Source organism: Carassius auratus, unplaced genomic scaffold (genome assembly GCF_003368295.1).
Source record: "Carassius auratus strain Wakin unplaced genomic scaffold, ASM336829v1 scaf_tig00018110, whole genome shotgun sequence".
In the NCBI taxonomy this organism is placed as follows: domain Eukaryota; kingdom Metazoa; phylum Chordata; class Actinopteri; order Cypriniformes; family Cyprinidae; genus Carassius; species Carassius auratus.
The window spans coordinates 37,470-58,021 of NW_020524850.1; the positions used below are offsets into that span (position 1 = coordinate 37,470).

At 36.9% G+C, this 20,552-nt stretch overlaps 2 protein-coding genes across 2 annotated transcripts in view; both read right to left on the reverse strand.

The window, feature by feature from the left end:
• The window catches only part of LOC113075951 (NLR family CARD domain-containing protein 3-like), a gene marked incomplete at its 3' end in the record, with an annotated part of 49,441 nt that overhangs the window by 28,599 nt on the left and 290 nt on the right, over nt 1-20,552 (reverse strand). The window lies entirely within an intron of this gene.
• LOC113075952 (NLR family CARD domain-containing protein 3-like) lies at nt 3,209-20,234 on the reverse strand. Its single transcript, XM_026248598.1, has 6 exons — nt 20,155-20,234; nt 19,526-19,598; nt 18,986-19,178; nt 17,051-18,812; nt 12,933-13,106; nt 3,209-3,321 (listed from the first exon to the last, which is right to left on the reverse strand). The coding sequence occupies exons 1-6, from the start codon at nt 20,232-20,234 to the stop codon at nt 3,315-3,317; spliced, it is 2,289 nt and encodes a 762-aa protein (XP_026104383.1). The 3' UTR covers nt 3,209-3,314.

Sequence of the window (20,552 nt, forward strand, 5' to 3'; positions counted from 1 at the left end):
CTCTGTCGCATTACCGTACAGACAGGAGGAGAAGCTCGCAGGCAATTAACTTAATTACATTTTAAAATACTATACAAAATAATTAATCAGAATACTTACTCCTGCTCACTCACGCCAAAAAACTCCCCGCTCAAGCTCGCCGTCTCTGCAAGATTAACGATGGCAGTTTGAACGCACAGCTACTAGAAGATTTACATCTGTCAGACAGGTTGCTGACGTCGTCAAGCTTAGTTTGAGTCTGCGCGTCAGAAACGGAAGTGCTAAAAAACGCTAAAAATGGGCTTCACTTGTCTCAATTGAGTTCCAATGGGGTCGCTGTGTCCATTTATTTTACTGTCTATGGAAATATATTAGTATGTTTTGTGTCTACATCTTGGCAGCACCATTTTGGCAATTACATCCAACTCAGACCGAAATTGTGACCGGGTATATATCTGTTTTACATATGCATAGATTCCATAAAAATAATAACAACAAATACATAAAACAGGTTGAAATAATGACTAAATTGCAGCATGGCTTTGCAATCACCTAAGCACACTGGGCACTTTTGTGATTATAATTTTTTTAAACAAGATAAAGTGAATATATTTACTTTGTATATATATTTTTTCTCTCTGCTAGTCTTGCTTGGACATCTTTTCACAAACCATGACGAGACGTGTAAAAGACATCAGTGGACGTCTATTCACAACCTCTTTAAAACCTCTTAAAAACTACTTGGTGCACTTTAATTACTTATTGCAGTATTAATCAAGGTGTAAGCACAGCTTTTGCATATTCCACAAGGATTTCACAGAGGGTCATGATGGACGTGTAATGCACGTCCTCTCACAACCGATTCCAAACGCGGGTAAATATTGAACTACACGTAGCTAATAGTCAAAGAAACAATTATACATGAAACCCCATAGAACTATAAACGTGTACAAACATATCTGAATGCATTTTTAGGAAATGTTCTGTGTTACATATTTCTACCGATTTATGCCGTCCTACCGCGACTATTTTTGGCTGGCCATACGACGTCGCCATCGTACCAATGTTTGCTGGGTACTGCTTATAATTCACTGCAGTCTGTTACTTGTTTACTTGACAGTAAAATAAAGAAAAAAAAAACTACATTGTCTTCTTTTGTAGAGATGTGTAGAGAATGAAACTGGAAGACAAACGCTTGTGAAGGTGTAACATCTATGAGTGATATCTAACTGTTCTGCCACTATTTGATTTTTATTTTATGTTTTATTCATACAGTTTTTCTCAGTCACTTTGGTGCATTTCTCAAATCAGAAAATGAAATTCTCAAAACTACTTGTACAACCTCCACATCTTCTAGTAATTTATACACATCATAAAACCAGTTTCTCATTCTTTTGAACAAGTTGCGATTGCTTTTGTACATTCATGCATTTGATTATGCACATTTATCTGCAGTTTCCTACATTATCAGTTGCTAATGTCATGTTGCTCAAAATGTATTATATAGTTTTCTGTGCAATAGTCTTACCCCTCAAAACATCTAGTCTTTAGTTCATCGTATAAGTCATTAAATGCAAAATGGTTAATCTAGTTGTCATAAACTGCCAAGCACACTTTTTATTTTTATTTTTACACATTATTATTAGACTTTTTGTGTCAATTTGGCAGGAATTGTGCAAGTGAATCTTTACTAATGAAGAGAATGTAGATGATAAACCAATGAAAAACCATTTCTCTGAAACAGCTCAAAGGTTCATCCCATGGATCTTCAGTTGGAAAGCTTATACTGTAAAGACAGAGGACAACACAAGAGTTACACATTCTGAAAATTGACTTATTTTCATCTTTGTGCCCATATTTCTTTTTCCTTTTCTATATCACAATGACATTGTAAAGGTTTTTTTTTTTTTTTTGACCAGACCACTAGTAAAAGTGTAACTGGGAATTCAATCCAGTCTCTTTCAGTCAATACCCCACATACAGTGACGTGTAAATGTCTACTTTTGAAATGGATATATGGCGTACATAAGCATATGGCATACTGTTCAATACAGTAACTGCCATCCAAAATGTTGCTATAGTTTACATCAGATTATCCCTCCAGAGTAAACTGTTATATTGACAACATGACTAAACAATTTGACTGTCTTATCCGTACACAATGACACAAGGACTTGTCATGTTCATTGACACAGATATTTACTTTTGAGAGATGAACTAAGGATTTTGAGCAAGAGACTGGCTTTTGCAGGTATTCCATTGTGTATTGCTATTTGTACGAGTTGTTTTGAAAAATGCACTTAATGTTTTGCAAATCTCAAGGATGATTCGAGAAATGTACCAAAGCGACTGAGAAAAACGGTAAAACTGTAATTTCCATGGTCTGACTGGAAAACCAGGACTGACACTCACCCAAAAGAGTATCCAAAACAGGAAAGTACAGCTTTTGGGCCCATTTCTCTTGCATGCTTTGTGTGATATCTGTTTGGTATTCTCTTCATCCAAGGGAACCTGTGACAACACAGGAATCCAACGTAGCAATCCTCGCTTAAGTGTGTGATCGCGTTCATCTAAACGCGGGATAAAGATCATTCTGGATGATAGTTTTCACTCAAAAGCACAATCTGTTTAAGTCCACATCATATTAAACTACTCTGCTAGAAACACAGCTTATGTAGTTCTGACCGCAAATGTTTATTAGACACTGATATATTGACTAGTATTGTTGTATTCAGTTCATTATTAAACTACATTCAGATTTGCTGCTGCATAGACACACTTTACCACCTGTATTTCATCTTGATCTTCCTCTCAGTAATATTTATGTTTATTCTCAGGTGTTTCCAGCTCCTCTGTCCATTCTCACTATTGTCAAAGACTCTGAACAATCATGGAGCTGGAAATGTGTTCATCCTGCTGTGTTCAGTGATGAATGAGACAGAGGCGACTCTCTGCTGGTACGAAGGAAAGAGTTGAATCTCATCCGTCAGTTTCTCTGATCTCAGCAACAGCTTCTCTCATCCTCTGGAGGTGAATTATCAGGATATTGCACAACAGAGCCACATGTTTAGATAGCCATGTAAAATTAATCTAAGTTCAACATTTTAAAAACATATCTCAATAATTTATGGTGGGTTACAGTCATGTTTTCTTATGCTTTGAATAAACATGTATTAGTAATATTTTGCTCGATGCGCCCTCTTGTGGCCTTAGAAGAAAAGCAAAAAGCTTTTCTTCACCCTAACTGAAATTATGCATTTTAATGTCCAGGTGACAGTCTTGTTCAAGACGTGTTGTTTTGATTCAGTTGTTTGGAGCTTGTGGAGTTTCCACTGTCAAATACTGTACAATAAAGAGAAAGATAAAATACACTAAGATCTGCTTTAATACAAGATGATAAATGAAAGCATTGACTCAGTAACTTACTGTAGTTTCTTCAGTTTACAGAGTGGATCCTCCAGTAGAGCAGAGAGCAGCTTCACTCTTGAGTCTCCTGGTTTATTATCTCTCAGATCCAGTTCTGTCAGGTGTGAGGGGTTTGATCTCAGAGCTGAAATCAGAGCAGCACAGCCTTCCTCTCCGATACCACATCTCAACAGCCTGCAGAGAGTGAAGAACATGAATGATCTCTGAGACGGTGTTTAAGTTTTAGTGTTGGAGTGTGTTTGTATGAGTACTACTTTTTCTACACACCAGGATCAGTGCTATAGAGATTTTAACTTGGCAGCAGCTAAAACATTAATTTAAATGAACTCTACCCACATGATGCTGAGCTAGTTTGTAATATCATATAGGTGATAATGTTAAAATAAGAGTAACTTTTTAGTATAACTATGAGATATATTTTACTTGCAGTTCAGTTCACTTAATTTGGATTGAGTTTAAATATTATTGTAGCTCTATGTTTAATCTGACTCTAATTTTCAAGTGATTATTGAATGTAGAATGTGTTTCTAATTAGTAACTAATCATAAATATTGGTTAAAATTAATTGAGGTATTTGATTATTCTGGACATCCTATTCATTTGTAAGTCTTATGGCTCTTACTTCTGGTCTCAGTTCCTTCCAGCTATTTTTAACTGTACAAAACAGCTTGTTCTGCTGCTTGATATTACAAATTGGTGTGTCTTACCATATTATTTTCATTTATTATCTTAATTATGAACACACTGGTTTGTAGTGCAAACAGTTTTACCATTTACTGCGCTTTGTAATTCTCATTATTTCCTTATTGCAGCTAATGAACTAGAGGTCTCACTCATCACTTACTTCTGCGTTGAAGAATAAGGTGAATACTTTAAATTATTGATTCATCAGGGACTCGTTGTCACATTTGAGAATCAAACCGACCGGAGGTCATGGATCTCACTTTTACAAACTCTCTGGTCTGAACTGAACAGATTCACTACAAGGTTAACTTATACCTTCATAAGAAGGTTAACTTATATCTAGGGCTGTGACGGTGGCTGATTTTTACCACCGCTGTAGTTATGGACCAACAACCGCCGGTGGCGCGGTGTTGATAAAAAAAATAAATAAATAAATAATTATATATATATATATATATATATACAGTCTTGTTCAAAATAATAGCAGTACAATGTGACTAACCAGAATAATCAAGGTTTTTAGTATATTTTTATTGCTACGTGGCAAACAAGTTACCAGTAGGTTCAGTAGATTGTCAGAAAACAAACAAGACCCAGCATTCATGATATGCACGCTCTTAAGGCTGTGCAATTGGGCAATTAGTTGAAAGGGGTGTGTTCAAAAAAATAGCAGTGTCTACCTTTGACTGTACAAAATCAAAACTATTTTGTACAAACATTTTTTTTCTGGGATTTAGCAATCCTGTGAATCACTAAACTAATATTTAGTTGTATGACCACAGTTTTTTAAAACTGCTTGACATCTGTGTGGCATGGAGTCAACCAACTTGTGGCACCTCTCAGCTGTTATTCCACTCCATGGTTCTTTAACAACATTCCACAATTCATTCACATTTCTTGGTTTTGCTTCAGAAACAGCATTTTTGATATCACCCCACAAGTTCTCAATTGGATTAAGGTCTGGAGATTGGGCTGGCCACTCCATAACATTAATTTTGTTGGTTTGGAACCAAGACTTTTGGTTTACTAGTTTTACTAGTGTGTTTTGGGTCATTGTCTTGTTGAAACAACCATTTCAAGGGCATGTCCTCTTCAGCATAGGGCAACATGACCTCTTCAAGTATTTTAACATATGCAAACTGATCCATGATCCCTGGTATGCGATAAATAGGCCCAACACCATAGTAGGAGAAACATGCCCATATCATGATGCTTGCACCTCCATGCTTCACTGTCTTCACTGTGTACTGTGGCTTGAATTCAGAGTTTGGGGGTCGTCTCACAAACTGCCTGTGGCCCTTGGACCCAAAAAGAACAATTTTACTCTCATCAGTCCACAAAATGTTCCTCCATTTCTCTTTAGGCCAGTTGATGTGTTCTTTGGCAAATTGTAACCTCTTCTGCACATGCCTTTTTTTTAACAGAGGGACTTTGCGGGGGATTCTTGAAAATAGATTAGCTTCACACAGACGTCTTCTAACTGTCACAGTACTTACAGGTAACTCCAGACTGTCTTTGATCATCCTGGAGGTGATCATTGGCTGAGCCTTTGCCATTCTGGTTATTCTTCTATCCATTTTGATGGTTGTCTTCCGTTTTCTTCCACGTCTCTCTGGTTTTGCTCTCCATTTTAAGGCATTGGAGATCATTTTAGCTGAACAGCCTATCATTTTTTGCACCTCTTTATAGGTTTTCCCCTCTCTAATCAACTTTTTAATCAAAGTACGCTGTTCTTCTGAACAATGTCTTGAACGACCCATTTTCCTCAGCTTTCAAATGCATGTTCAACAAGTGTTGGCTTCATCCTTAAATAGGGGCCACCTGATTCACACCTGTTTCTTCACAAAATTGATGACCTCAGTGATTGAATGCCACACTGCTATTTTTTTGAACACACCCCTTTCAACTAATTCAACTAATTGCCCAATTGCACAGCCTTAAGAGCGTGCATATCATGAATGCTGGGTCTCATTTGTTTTCTGAGAATCTACTGAACCTACTGGTAACTTGTTTGCCACGTAGCAATAAAAAAATATACGAAAAACCTTGATTATTCTGGTTAGTCACATTGTACTGCTATTATTTTGAACAAGACTGTATATAGGTGTCAAAATGTGCTCGTTAACGAAGGCGACCATTTTTTTTCCCGTTTTTTTTTTTTTTGTATTCAAAATATTTAACGTAGGGCCGTGAATGGCCACCCACTCACAACTGCTGCTTCTGTCACTTTTTCTCAAGACAAGAAGTGAATTTATTCAGTCGCAGAATGACTGAACAGGAGACGTTTCAGACACGCGCTCCTCTTCACTTTATTATCAGGTGCAAGTTAAGCGAGCGCGGAAACGGTCCTGCCGGTGCGCGCTTTCTTTATGCGTATCCTTTCATATCAAACTGCGAAATAAACTATGTGCAAGCAGTGTTGTGGTCAGTTAATTCATGGAATTACCAAAAAAGGTGATTAAAGCTGACTTAAACTGTGCATGCATGTAATATATTTTATATATATTATATACAGGATATATTTATATATATGTATGCACATGTCTATGTAATCAGCCCAGCACTGTCTCACTCATCTAACACATCCTATTTAACTTGCCAGTTCGTGTTTATTTGAGAACTTCTGTCAGTGAACGCCGCCTGCAAAACATTAAAATAAATATCAAAGGAATAATTCAGTTAATGAAAGAAGACGCCTAAATAAGAAAATTAAATACACCCTGACTAACGGACGCGAGCGCGCAGCATGAAAAAATACTCATTATAGTCAGTGATGCTACACTGGATGCAGCACAACGACATGATAAATCCTCGTCCGGTCTGTGAGGTACTGAGTTCAAATGCCCTGTGTAGACACTAAACAGACTAAACCTGTTGCGTCGCGGTGGTGTTGCGTCCGGTTTACTTTTCCGCCACCAAGCGAGCTCAATAACTCCTCATCTGCACGCGCTCTCTTTGAAATAGGAATCGTTGCCATATTTCTTGTTACCATTTTTATTTATCGCTGTCTTGTTTGTATTTGGCCAGTTTGGAGAAAGACTCACCAAACCTGACCAGCCAGTGTTTGCGATCACGAGAACTTGTGCAAACGCGGATGGGTGACATGAATGCAGATGGCTCAACACTAAATTAATGTGCTGAATGCATAAACTATTTTCCTGCGCTCAAATCTGCCAATCTAAAGGAAACGCTGTGTTTGAGGTAATTTGTTAATTACCATAGACTTAGAATTTGCAACTATTACAGTTATTACACTTATATACAAAATTTTGTATTATGCTTGCCATAGAGGGTGTGACGTCACATGCACTACCGCCGGTGGCAGTAGACAACTGCGGTAGCAACTGACCACCGCGGTGACGCGGTTGTCACAGCAACCGTCACAGCCCTACTTATATCTTTAAATCGCTCATCTACTGCTTGCTCAGAACAAAAAGTGTAGTTTGTTAGTCACTTCAGCACAACTTGTTAAGTCAGTGATAGACAGAAATCAAAAGGTCTCTGATGATCTTCCTGCTGCTCCATTCATCCATGAGCCTTTAGTCTGTTCTGTCCTGGACACAGATTTGAGGAAACATCAGCCTCCACATGATCTACTAGTCATGATGAGTTCAGAAGAGATCAGAATAAATCAAATCTAATGTTTTACTTATCAGGTAAGAATGTATCATGCTAACTACATAATTAAACAATAAGACTCCAGTTCAGAGATAATAAATACATAACATCAGTTGCTCAAAGATGAATCTAAGAGTGAGAGCTGCAGACCTGACAGCAGAAAAAGTAGCATTTATTAATGCTGTTCCTCTTATATAAATACTCCTCAAACAGATTAAAATGTTCAAGACTTGGTGCTACAGTATGTAGAAATACACTACAGTGCCGGTTTATACAAGGCTCCATCAAAATATTGCAATGAGTACATGTAAATCTGTTATTTATGGATTAGAGAAAGATGGTCAATCTTGTAATTATTTATCTGTATGTTTAATTTAGTCTATTACAGTAAAAGTTTGGACACACCTCATTCAAAGAGTTTTCTTTATTTTCATGACTATGAAAATTGTAGAGTCACACTAAAGGCATCAAGGGCTATTTGACCAAGAAGGAGAGTGATGGGGTGCTGCGCCAGATGACCTGGCCTCCACAGTCACCGGACCTGAACCCAATCGAGATGGTTTAGGGGTGAGCTGGACCGCAGACAGAAGGCAAAAGGGCCAACAAGTGCTAAGCATCTCTCGGGGAACTCCTTCAAGACTGTTGGAAGACCATTTCAGGTGACTACCTCTTGAAGCTCATCAAAAGAATGCCAAGAATGTGCAAAGCAGTAATCAAAGCAAAAGGTGGCTACTTTGAAGAACCTACAATATGACATATTTTCAGTTGTTTCACACTTTTTTGTTATGTATATAATTCCACATGTGTTAATTCATAGTTTTGATGCCTTCAGTGTGAATCTACAATTTTCATAGTCATGAAAATAAAGAAAACTCTTTCATGAGAAGGTGTGTCCAAACTTTTGGTCTGTACTGTATATATATATATATTTCTTCCCTCATTGTCGTTCCTAACCTGTATGAGCTTCTTTCTCCTGTGAAACACAAAACATTTATAATTTGAATATTGTTGGTAACCAAAGTTTGGGCACCATTGCTTTCCATTGAGTGGACACAAACATTTCTCAAAATATCTTCAGAAATATTTTCCACAAATAATGTCATACTGTTTTGAAATGTCTTGAAGAAAAGTAAAGTGATGACAGCATTTTAATTTTTGGGTGAACTATCCCTTTAACATGAAATGTTTTTGTTTGGCAGTATTTTCACACAGTTTGTTGTCTTCAATAATATAATAACACTCACTGTAGTTTCTCCAGTTTACAGTGTGGATCCTCCAGTAGAGCAGAGAGCAGCTTCACTCCTGAGTCTCCTGGTATATTACCTCTCAGATCCAGTTCTGTCAGGTGTGAGGGGTTTGATCTCAGAGCTGAAATCAGAGCAGCACAGCCTTCCTCTCCAATACTGCAGCCAATCAGCCTGCAGAGAGAGAAGAACATGAATGATCTCTGAGACTGTGTTTAAGTTTTAGTGTTGGAGTGTGTTTGTATGAGTACTACTTTTTCTATAAACAGGATCTGCACTATAGAGATTTTAACTTGCCAGCACAAGCACAAGCTAAGAAACTAATAGAAATGCACTCTACTCACATGATTCACAATACTGAACTAGTTTATCATTATCATTCTTCAAACCTTTTGTAGTATTGTACATGCAATAATGTTAAAATATTAAGAGTAACATTGCAGTATACAGTAACTATGACATATTACTCTGGTGTTTAAGATTGTGGGGAGGTTGAGAGGGCAGGTGTATTTGGAAAATAGACATCACTTTGTGTGTGTGTGTGTGTGTGTGCACTTTGGATGGGTTAAATGCAGAGCACAAATTCTGAGTATGGGTCACCACACTTGGCTTTATATCACGTCACTGTCACATACTGGTGAGTCTTTAACCTTGAGTGTGAGATAAAAGGCCATTCTTGCCACCTCATATTTTTCTATACATTTCTATATCCCTGTAGAAGTTACATTCAATATTCCTTTGTCTGAATTCTCTGAGAGACTCGTGTCTTTATCCTGATTGTACTCTAATACTGGATGCAGTAACGAGAGAAGCACTTCTAGATTCTAGCAGTCACTGCAGCTGTGATATTAAAAACATCAAAATATTGAAATAGATGTAATTAAATGTATTTGTTCATTACGTTTATTTTAACCCTCAAGCATCCTTTACATAGCGGCCCTTAATTTCTCCTTCAAAAGTCTCAGCTATGATCCCATTTGTTTTTTCAATAAATGTCATATTACTGTCTTCAATAAAATAAAATCTAAAGATTTATGCATTTTTTGTGGTTTTTGGTGTTTTTTATTATTTATTTAGCCCTGAAAGTACCATATTTTATGTTAAATATGTAATATTTAATATTTCACAGGAATTTCTTCTTTCAAACACAAACCACTCAAATATGCAGTACTTTACATTTTCAGAGTGCTGATTTTGTTCTGACTGTTATCTATAAGATAATAAGGTTTCTGACTGTCAAATGAGATGCTCAGTCTCATTTAACTTTATTTGATAACATAATTTATAAATGTAACTGTACAATTTAATGTAATTATAATATGTTTGCATTAATTAAAAGATCAGTGTTTGCAAATTATGTGTGTTTTTATCAAGGTTTATGTTTTCTGCAGCATAAATCATTATCTGTCTATAAGCAACATTTATATTGTTACAAATTATTTTGCATTAATTATCAGAAAAAACAAACATTAAAATGAGTCATGTATTAATTGTATCATTTTACAGCCTGTTTTTTTCATTAAAAAAATGTTTGATGTAAAATATTAAAATATATGGTGTGAAAAACAATGATGAAACAAACTGATGTATGTGCACAATTGAGAAATGGATACTTATGAAGATAAATTGCAGCCCACGTCTCACAACGTAAATATTTCTTTAAAAAAAAAATCTATGTAATAAAAACATTTTCAAAAAATAAGTAATTTGTAGTAATTGGTGAGGTAAAAATACATTATGTAGCTGTGTGTAAACACCATGAGTTCAACTTTCTTTTCGGGAACATATAGTGTATTTAATTAATTTACTGGACCCAAACATACGCAAGTTTCAAATCCACTGGCTCAGTTAACATTTAAAGTATAGTAATAATAGCAGTGTAGATCTTATTTGCATTTGAAGTGATATAATAAATCATGTAAACACACAGAAGGTAATATTTGAATTTCTCTGGTTCTCTGCACTGATGTCTAGCACAATCGGAAGTATCTATGCACACACTCGCAAGACCGGAAATCCAAGATGAAGGAGGTATGCAACTAGCCCATTGAGTTAATAATCATACTGTATATGGAGGACAAATCCTGCATAAATTAAAAATAAATAAATATATAGATAGATAAATAAATAAATAAGTGTAATAAAAGTAAAATAATAAATAAAATAAATAGTTCATTTGAAATAAAATGTAATCCTGAATTATATTTTAAATTCTTTTTTCTTTATGTATTTATTTTACATTTATTTTTATTCTTTTTAACATTTATTTATTTATACTTTTTTATTTTTATATTTAATACATTTATTTATTTTGACATTTATTTATTCATGAATTTATTTATTATATGTATTTATTTATTTATTATATGATTTATTTATTTATTATATGTATCTATTTATTCCCACATGTATTTATTTTCAGATTTATTAATTAATTTCTTTCTTTTTACTTTTCCGTGTGCAACATGTAAATGAGGGAGGAGGTCCTTGTGGATCGCCGGTGAATCATTGGTTGAGAGCTCACGCAGAAGCCTCAGATTTGCGAGTGTGTTGTGCCCATGTCTTTATAAAGTCTATTGTTGTTCCAGATCAACTGGAAAGATCCAGTATATTTTCACAGATTCACATTATTATTTCTAATTATTTTAAAGCGACTGAATTCAGTTATTTATCCTCACATTTACATTATTAAACAGGAAATACATGCTGATCAAATTCAGAGATTGTGTGTGTGTGTTTGTGTGTGTGTGTGTGTGTGTGTGTGTGTGTGTGTGAGAGAGAGTGAGTGTGTGTGTGTGTATGAGAGAGTGTGTGAGTGTGTGTGTGTTAGTGTGTGTGTGTGTGTGTGTGTGTGTGTGTGAGAGAGAGAAAGAGTGAGAGTTTGTGAGAGAGTGTGTGTGTGTGTGTGACAGAGAGAGAGTCTGTGTGTGTATGTGTGACAGAGAGATAGTCTCTGTGTGTTTGTGTGTGTGTGTCAGAGAGAGTGTGTGTGTGAGAGAGTGTGAGTGAGTATGTGAGAGAGAAAGTGAGAGTTTGTGAGAGTGTGTGTGTGTGTGTGTGTGTGAGTAAGTGTGTGTGAGAGAGAGTGAGTGTGTGTGTGTGTGTGAGTGAGAGAGAGAGAGAGAGAGAGAGTGAGTGAGTGAGTGAGTGTGTGTGTGAGAGAGAGAGTGAGTGAGTGAGTCAGTGTGTGGCCATGTTTTTGTGACATATCAGGACACAACTCTGTATAATGACATGGGTATGACACAGGTATTACAAGGAGAGGGTGACTTATGAGGACATAACCCATGTCCCCATTTTTCAAAATGCTTATAAATCATACAGAATGAGTTTTTTTGAGAAAGTAAAAATGCACAAAGTTTCCTGTGAGGGTTAGGGTTAGGGGTAGGGTTGGTGAAGGGCGATAGAATATACAGTTTCTACATTATAAAAACCATTACACCTATGGGATGTCCCCACTTTTCACAAAAACAAACGTGTGTGTGTGTGTGTGAGAGTGTGTGTGAGAGTGTGTGAGTGTGAGTGAGTGAGTGAGTCTGTGTATGTGTGTGTGTGTGTGTGTGTGTGAGAGAGAGAGAGAGAGTGTGTGTGTGTGTGTGTGTGTGTGTGAGAGAGAGAGAGAGAGAGAGAGAGAGTGTGTGTGTGTGTGTGTGTGTGTGAGAGAGAGAGAAAGAGTGAGTGAGTGTGTGTGTGTGTGTGCTCAGTGGCTGAGTGTCACAATACAAGTTAAAAATAAACACCTCACTGTGTTATTTTCCCATTCATCTGATTAAGAAAACTATATATATATATATATATATATATATATATATATATATATATTATTATTTATTTTTTTTCTTTCAAAAGGATGCTTGAGAGTTTAAAGTGTCTAATCTGAAAGTGAAAGGGCAGCAAACAAAACCACTTCTACAGAAAACACATCTGAGTTTTTACTTTTTACTCCAAACCTTACAGTTACTGAGAAGTGATGAGACTCACTGTAGTTTCTTCAGTTTACAGTGTGGATCCTCCAGTAGAGCAGAGAGCAGCTTCACTCCTGAGTCTCCTAGTTTATTACCACTCAGATCCAGTTCTGTCAGGTGTGAGGGGTTTGATCTCAGAGCTGAAATCAGAGCAGCACAGCCTTTCTGTGTAATACCACACCAGGAGAGACTGCAGAGAATATACAGAAGATTAAAAATGAGTTATTAGAGATTGACTTGTGTCCAATATTACTGATGAAAAACACAGATGTAATATATATTTATAGATATCAATTATTAAACCAGACACAGAGAGTGACTCAGAGTCAAGTCCCATTTTAATAGACTTCAGACTCAAACTGAAATTATTTCAGATTTAACTCAACAAACAGGAATCAAATATTCCCATAAATATTCCCAAACTACTGGAGTCTTAACATTAACTACTGAAGAAGATTTAGTATTTTATTTGTATTCAGTCTGCTTATAGTGTAGCTGTACAGACCGAGTACATTGTGATCATTTATTTTCCTAATTTAATACTGAAATAAGAAAATGAGAAACCAGCACCTTTTTCTTTATACATATATAAAGAATTTGTCTTGATTGTACCATTTAATGTTTCAGGATAGATAATGGTTAATATTTGATCTCCACGTGTAGGTGGACATGAAACCTAGATATATTTGTGTTGTTGATATGGACTCGTTGATGAGAGAGATGTAGTAATGTTCACTATGAAGCTCACACTGAGATGTACCTGAGAGAAAACAGATCTGACCATCTGATCTTCACCAGGAAGAAAAAAGGGTTTTAAAGTTTGTTGTTTTGCAGAACATCACAGTTATATCTGACATGAGAATAAGGCCTGAAGTTAGGAGAAACATTTTAATGAAAATATAATTATAATAAAATAATAATGATTGTTGTTTCCTTTCAAACCTTGTCTGTGGTGTAAAAACAGCCCTGGCCAAACGCCCCCAGAGGGCATCACTTCACACTTTGATAATTACTGGAGTCACAGGTTAAATTGGGCCTGAGCTCAGCTCCGTCTCCTTCTGCACCAGATATTGTTATTCCACTTGAATTATTTTTCATTTCCTGGTAAATACATGGCATATGAGACTGGATAATTATCAAGACTACACAGAGACAGTGACTGAACAGCCTGACGCGTCTTACAATTCGACGTTACAATGTTATCTGACATTACACGTGTCTGCTTCATTAGAGCCTGTTGTGAGGGAAAAGCTTAATGTGGTTTAATCATAAAAATCAATCAGGAAAAGTGTTTTCATGCACTCAGTTGTAGCATGCAGTCCAGGATGGTCCCAGAGCTTTTTGATCAAATAAATGTGTTGTCACCTGACACCTGGCCCTCTCCAGTGCCACAGCTGTATGGAGAACAAGAATTGAGGCAGCTGTGTGATAGTCTGCCAATGGACTACTGTAGTGTCAAACAAGGTTTCAGGGACTACAAGGAAAACCCAAACATGGCAATTAAAGAGGGTCTTCTGAAATTAAAACACACAGTAGATACACTGGCTGTGAGCACAGTTGAATGTGAAAGGGGATTTTCAGCGATGAATATTATTGTTACACCACTGAGAAATCAGCTGAAGATTGTCAATGTGTCCTCTTTGATGTTGGTAAAGTTAGTGGGTCCACCACTAGAGATGTGTAACCCAACTCAGTTTGTTAGGAAGTGTGTGATGACAAGGAGGTCAGCAGACCGTGCTGTCTGTATACAAAGACAGCATAAACCAGAGGAGCCTGCATTTACTCCTATTTGGAAGCTGATGAATGCATGAATTGTAGTATGTGAATAAGTAAATGATGTATTTAAAGTGTAAACTGTTATGTCTGCACACGTCACACGTCTGCACAAGTGTTGTTCGGGTTGTTTCATAATGCATTGTACTGTAAAAATAGCCCCTTTGGTGTAAAACACATTAAGTCATTTCATGGCGCGATCTTTAATGGTGACGTAAATAAGGGCTCCCCTTCCCTACAAAAGCCAATTTAACCACTGACTGTAGTTACCATGTTCTGAACATCACATCCTGTCTTTTCCCCCAGATCTAATCTATCTAGATGGTTCAATAAAAATACTTGAACTTTATATCTAAAGATTACCTTAACTAAGCACCAGCAAGCTTGTTAGCTTGACAGTTAGCATCAGCTAACAATATTTCCTTCAGTTTGGTTATGAAGAAACATTCATATCCGTCTACTCGGCTAGTTAATCCAAACTATTTAAAAATGTATACTGTTGATAAACAATATGAAAACAGACGTCACATAGGGCTAATAAAGCTGTGGTCGTTAATTTGTGTTATTTTAATGTGTCGTGTTATTTTATTTTATTTTTTTTACCTAAAACATGAGTGACACTGATTGATGTGTCTGACTTCACGCATTTTCAGTGAGCTTGAATAGATCACTCTTTACAGCAGATTTACCTCACAAACAACTAACAGTTTTGACCTAAATATGATTTTCAGTTTCAATAATTAATCCTATAATTCGACATTAATAACTTACTTTTAGCAGCATCAGTCGCGCGCTCACAAGATCTCCCGGTTGTGAATTCAGTTCACTGGAGACTCGCAATAAACGGTTCATTTGAATCAGTGAGTTGTCGACTCGAGAACAGCTGCAATCGAATCATTCTAATTCCTGAATGAATCTTTTGGTGCGGTTTAAGCATAGACAGTAAAATAATCAGTTCGTTCTTGAATCAGACACCGCTTCTGCGTCTCAGAGCACGTGATATATTATAAGGAGTAATGATATGTTTTATGAAATGTAGTTAAGTAAAAGCAGTGGTGTAGATTAAAAAGTCAAATAATATCTTTCAGCTTGCATTTGGGATTGAGGATAGCGAACCTTGTTCACAGAGGCTACTTAAACTAGCTCTGCCCCACAACATGTGAATCAGATGTTAAAAATTACTTGATCTGCTTCAGTGATGCAGATGATAAAATCCCTGTCATGTTCTTTCTGACGCGATCGCCCCGGGCTACATCAGAAATGCATTTATTTTGAAAGAAAATGAAGGAAATAATCAAAAAGTTGAAAAAGTATCGGGTAGGGTCAGGGTAAATTGGGGTTTATTGTCCCAATAAGATGACGTCCATTTAATATTTTAAAATTAAAATTTATACTCAATCATTTATTAATATAATAATATAAGTTATTATTGCATACTATTTTATAATACACTACAATACTGAGGTGCAGATAATTGCCTCTATTTGCATTAAGTAATATAAATAGCAGAAAATCCTGCCTTTTTAACGTTGTATGAATAGAATCTATAGATATTTGCACTTTTATCTATAGATAAAGCTGCTGCTTTTTTTTTTGAAAACTGCCAGATTATGCCGGGGATGCAATGTTGCCAGATGTTGCTATTAAAATAAACAAAAACATATCAATAAATAAAATAAACCAAAATTATTTCTAATATTTTGGAAATTAGATCAAATGAAGTTATCGCTGACCCTAAACCGCAACTTCCTACTTTATTAAGTTTCTAAAGTGTTACATTTAGTGCAAAAACAAGTCAAAAACGCTTATAATAGCTGGATCTCGCTCACTCACAAATCTCTGAAGACATCGTTCACTTCAGAAGAGTCTCGCAGTGATCACAACGGCCGCTAAACATCATGAATTATACATGCAGACATTCATATGAGGAGTTTAGCAGCAAATTAGTCAATCGGAGAACAAATGTAATTTTCGAACATGAAAAATTTACCCAGGTCCGGACCTCGGTGACCTCATAGCTGGCTACTTCATGAATTATTAGATTGAAATTGAGTTATTTTCACTTATTCCAACAAACCTGAATGCAACTTTTAAGTGATTGATGATGATCTCAATCCAATATTCGTAAAATCAGAGTCACAACCCTGTTCCTGAAGACACCTCAACTTTGCAGAGTTTGGATGAATCTCTCTTATCAAACACACTTGATTCAACTCATCAGATCATTAGTAGAGCGATCTGTGATGTTAGCTGTGTGTGTCAAATAAGAAAGATCTCAAAATATACAGAAACAGTGAAGAGAAACACAGGCCTACTGTATAAAATAAAGTAAATAAAACAAAGACACTGTAAAATACTCACTCAATCTTTCTAGATGCTTTGATCACTGGCAGCAGCCTCAGAAGACATTCTTCTGATCGATCATATTTCCTCAGATTAAACTCATCCAGATCTTCTTCTGAGTTCAACAGCACAAACACCAGAGCCGACCACTGAGCAGCAGACAGAGAGACTCCAGAGAGACGATCAATACCTGTTCTGCTCAGGTATGTTTGTACTTCCTGCTCTAGTGAACGATCATTCAGTTCATTCAGACAGTGGAACAGATTGATGGATTTCTCTGGAGAGGGATTCTCCCTGATCTTCTGTTTGATGTATGCAGCTGTTTCCTGATTGATATCAGAGCTGCTTACTGTCTTTCTCAGGACGCCTTGTAAGAGAGTCTGATTAGACTCTAGAGAGAGACCTAGAAGGAACCGGAGGAAAAGATCCCAGTGTCCGTTCTCACTCTGTAAGGCCTTGTCCACTTCTCTCTTCAGTAAACTGATCATTGGTGACCTGAACTCATTCTTCAGTCCTGTGTTTAGTTCAGAAGAGGACAGCAGCTTGAATAAAGCAGCAAGAAACTCCTGAATACTCAGATGAACAAAGCTGAACACCTTCCCCAGCTTCAGTCCAGACTCCTCTCTGAAGATCTGGGTACAAACTCCTGAGTACACGGACACTTCTCTGACATCAATGCCGCTCTCTTTCAGGTCCTCCTCGTAGAAGATCAGGTTCCCTTTTTCCAGCTGTTCAAAAGCCAGTTTTCCTAGAGACAGAATAGTCTTTCTAGCCTGATCAGGATTGATTTCATATTTCCTATCATACTTCTGTGTCTTCAGTTTGGTCTGAAAGATCAGGAAGTGTGTGAACATCTGTGTGAGAGTCTTGGGGATCTCTGCACTCTCTGCTTTACCCATCATCCTCTCCAGAACAGCGGCTGAAATCCAGCAGAAGACTGGGATGTGACACATGATGAACAGACTTCTTGATGATCGGATGTGTGTGACGATTCTATCAGCCAGACTCGGATCATTTATTCTCTTCCTGAAATATTCCTCCTTCTGAGGGTCGTTGAATCCTCGTACCTCTGTGACCTGGTGGACACACTCAGGAGGGATCTGATTGGCTGCTGCTGGTCGAGAGGTGATCCAGAGGAGAGCAGAAGGAAGTAGGTTCCCCTTGATGAGGTTGGTCAGCAGCACATCCACTGAAGCTGATTCTGTCACATCAGACAAGCTCCGACTGTTTTGGAAATCTAGACGCAGTCGACACTCATCCAGACCATCAAATATGAACATGACTTTGTAGTCCTCATAATCTGCTGACTTTAATTCTTTGGTTTCTGTGTGAAGGTGGTTTAGAAGATCCACAAGACTGAGATGTTTCTGTATCAAGTTCAGCTCCCTGAAAGGAAGTGGAAATATGAAATGAACGTCCTGATTGGCTTTTCCTTCAGTCCAGTCCAGAATGAACTTCTGCACAGAGACTGTTTTTCCAATTCCAGCGACTCCTTTAGTCAGCACAGTTCTGATGGGTTTGTCTTGTCCAGGTGAGGGTTTAAATATGTCATTGCAGTTGATTGGTGTCTCCTGTGTCTCTGGTCTCCTGGACACTGTCTCAATCTGTCTCACCTCATGTTCATTATTGACCTCTCCACTGCCTCCCTCTGTGATGTAGAGCTCTGTGTAGATCTCATTCAGACGTGTTGAGTCTCCATGATTGGACAGTCCTTCACTGAGTCTCTGATATTTATCCTGTAGTCTGGATCTGAGTTTTTGTTGATACACAGGCATCAGTTCTGAGCAAAGGAAATAATTGTTGTTATTCGCAGAGCAATATTTTAGAAATGTATTTTTAGGTTTGATTTGTTAGATATTAGATTGTGTCGTGACATTCAGGAACATTAGTGACTGAAGACAGAAGGCTGATAATAAAAACACAGGCTATAATCTGCTGATCCAGAGCTCTTACTGGTCTGTAGTGTGTCAGCGAGGTCTGTCTGGTTCATCTTCCTCAGGAGGAGCAGTGTGACCTTCAGAAGACCCTCTCTGACTCTGTTATGACCCTCATCAACATAACGGTCTCTTTCAGAGCATTCTGGGTAATCTGGACTCAGTAGTCTCTTAAAGCTTTTTAACTCAGAGATGATTTTGTGCTCAAGCTCCTGAAATCAATATAAATATTCAAACAATAAACCTGCATTCTGTCACAGAGAAGGTGAACCAAAGGATCAATACACAAGAGTTAAAGCATGAATATTAATAAACATCACTGAATTATATCAGACCTGCTAATAACTTCACTGTATGCTCAAACATCAGCGTCTACAGATACTGAGGTTAAAAGAGAGAGTTTGACTGGATTGGCTGTTTGTTAGATTGATGTTCATCTTTGTGCAGCAGTCAGGTTACATATGGATTCATCTTCTCTACTTTAGTGGACTTTGATCTGCTTTATAGTGTATTATAGTTAATACTTTTACCTTGAGGGTTATTGTGCTGACACACTCACAAAACCAACCTTGAAAATGGAGTCTATTATGTTCTTCTTTGCTGTATGTGATTCCGGTCCTTTGTGTTTTTGACTGTAGTGAAACAAATATTAAATATTTTTGTTAACATGTAATGTATTTAATACACATCGGTAAATTAATGAACATCATAAATATCATATATATTTCTCATTACTGTAAACTACACAACACCTCAGATCAGCAGATGTGTCTCCCGAGCTGAATTTAATTATTCGACCCATTGATGCGTCACTCTTGATGGACACACAGCTGGGTTCAGGAGATTCATTCTGACACAGACTGAAATATAACAGAAATACAAACTGTTTCTGTAAATCTCACTCTGCTCTGACAGACACACATTCACTGTTTCAATCTCCCTTTAATGTTCATCTTTCACTTGAGGAGTCTGTTGTTACTTGAGAGTTAAAAGATTAAAGTATTATTTTTCTATGAATAAAAGGAATCTGCCCCATGTGCTCTTTTCATTCATATATTACAGAATAAAATGAACCAATACACACATATATATAAAGACACAGACACATCCAGCAGCAACAGAGACAGCTGGTGACAATATCCATAACACACCACATCTACAGTAAATATGAGACTCATAATATCTCACCTGGACTCAACAGAAGAGTCTTCCTCTCTGCAGAGATCTGAAACATCCATCGCTGGGTTTTTCCTCACAGACACATCCATGTGTTCAGATAAATCTGATTCAAAACGCTGAATCAGACTATAAATGAAAATGATATTGTAGTGTGCATTTATCGTTTCTGAACATTATAAATGTGAAACATTTCAGGTTTTCTCACCTCTTGACTGTCTTTATCTGTGTGTCATGTTCTTCAGAGAGATTCATTCTGGAGACCATGGTTTCATCTAAAAGCAGATCCAGATGTTGATCACAGAGTCAGTTATGAATCAGAGATTAATCAATCTCAGTAGTCAGACATCAGTACTGACTTGAAAAGTGTATTCTTCACATTTACACAGAATCAAATTATACACAAACTG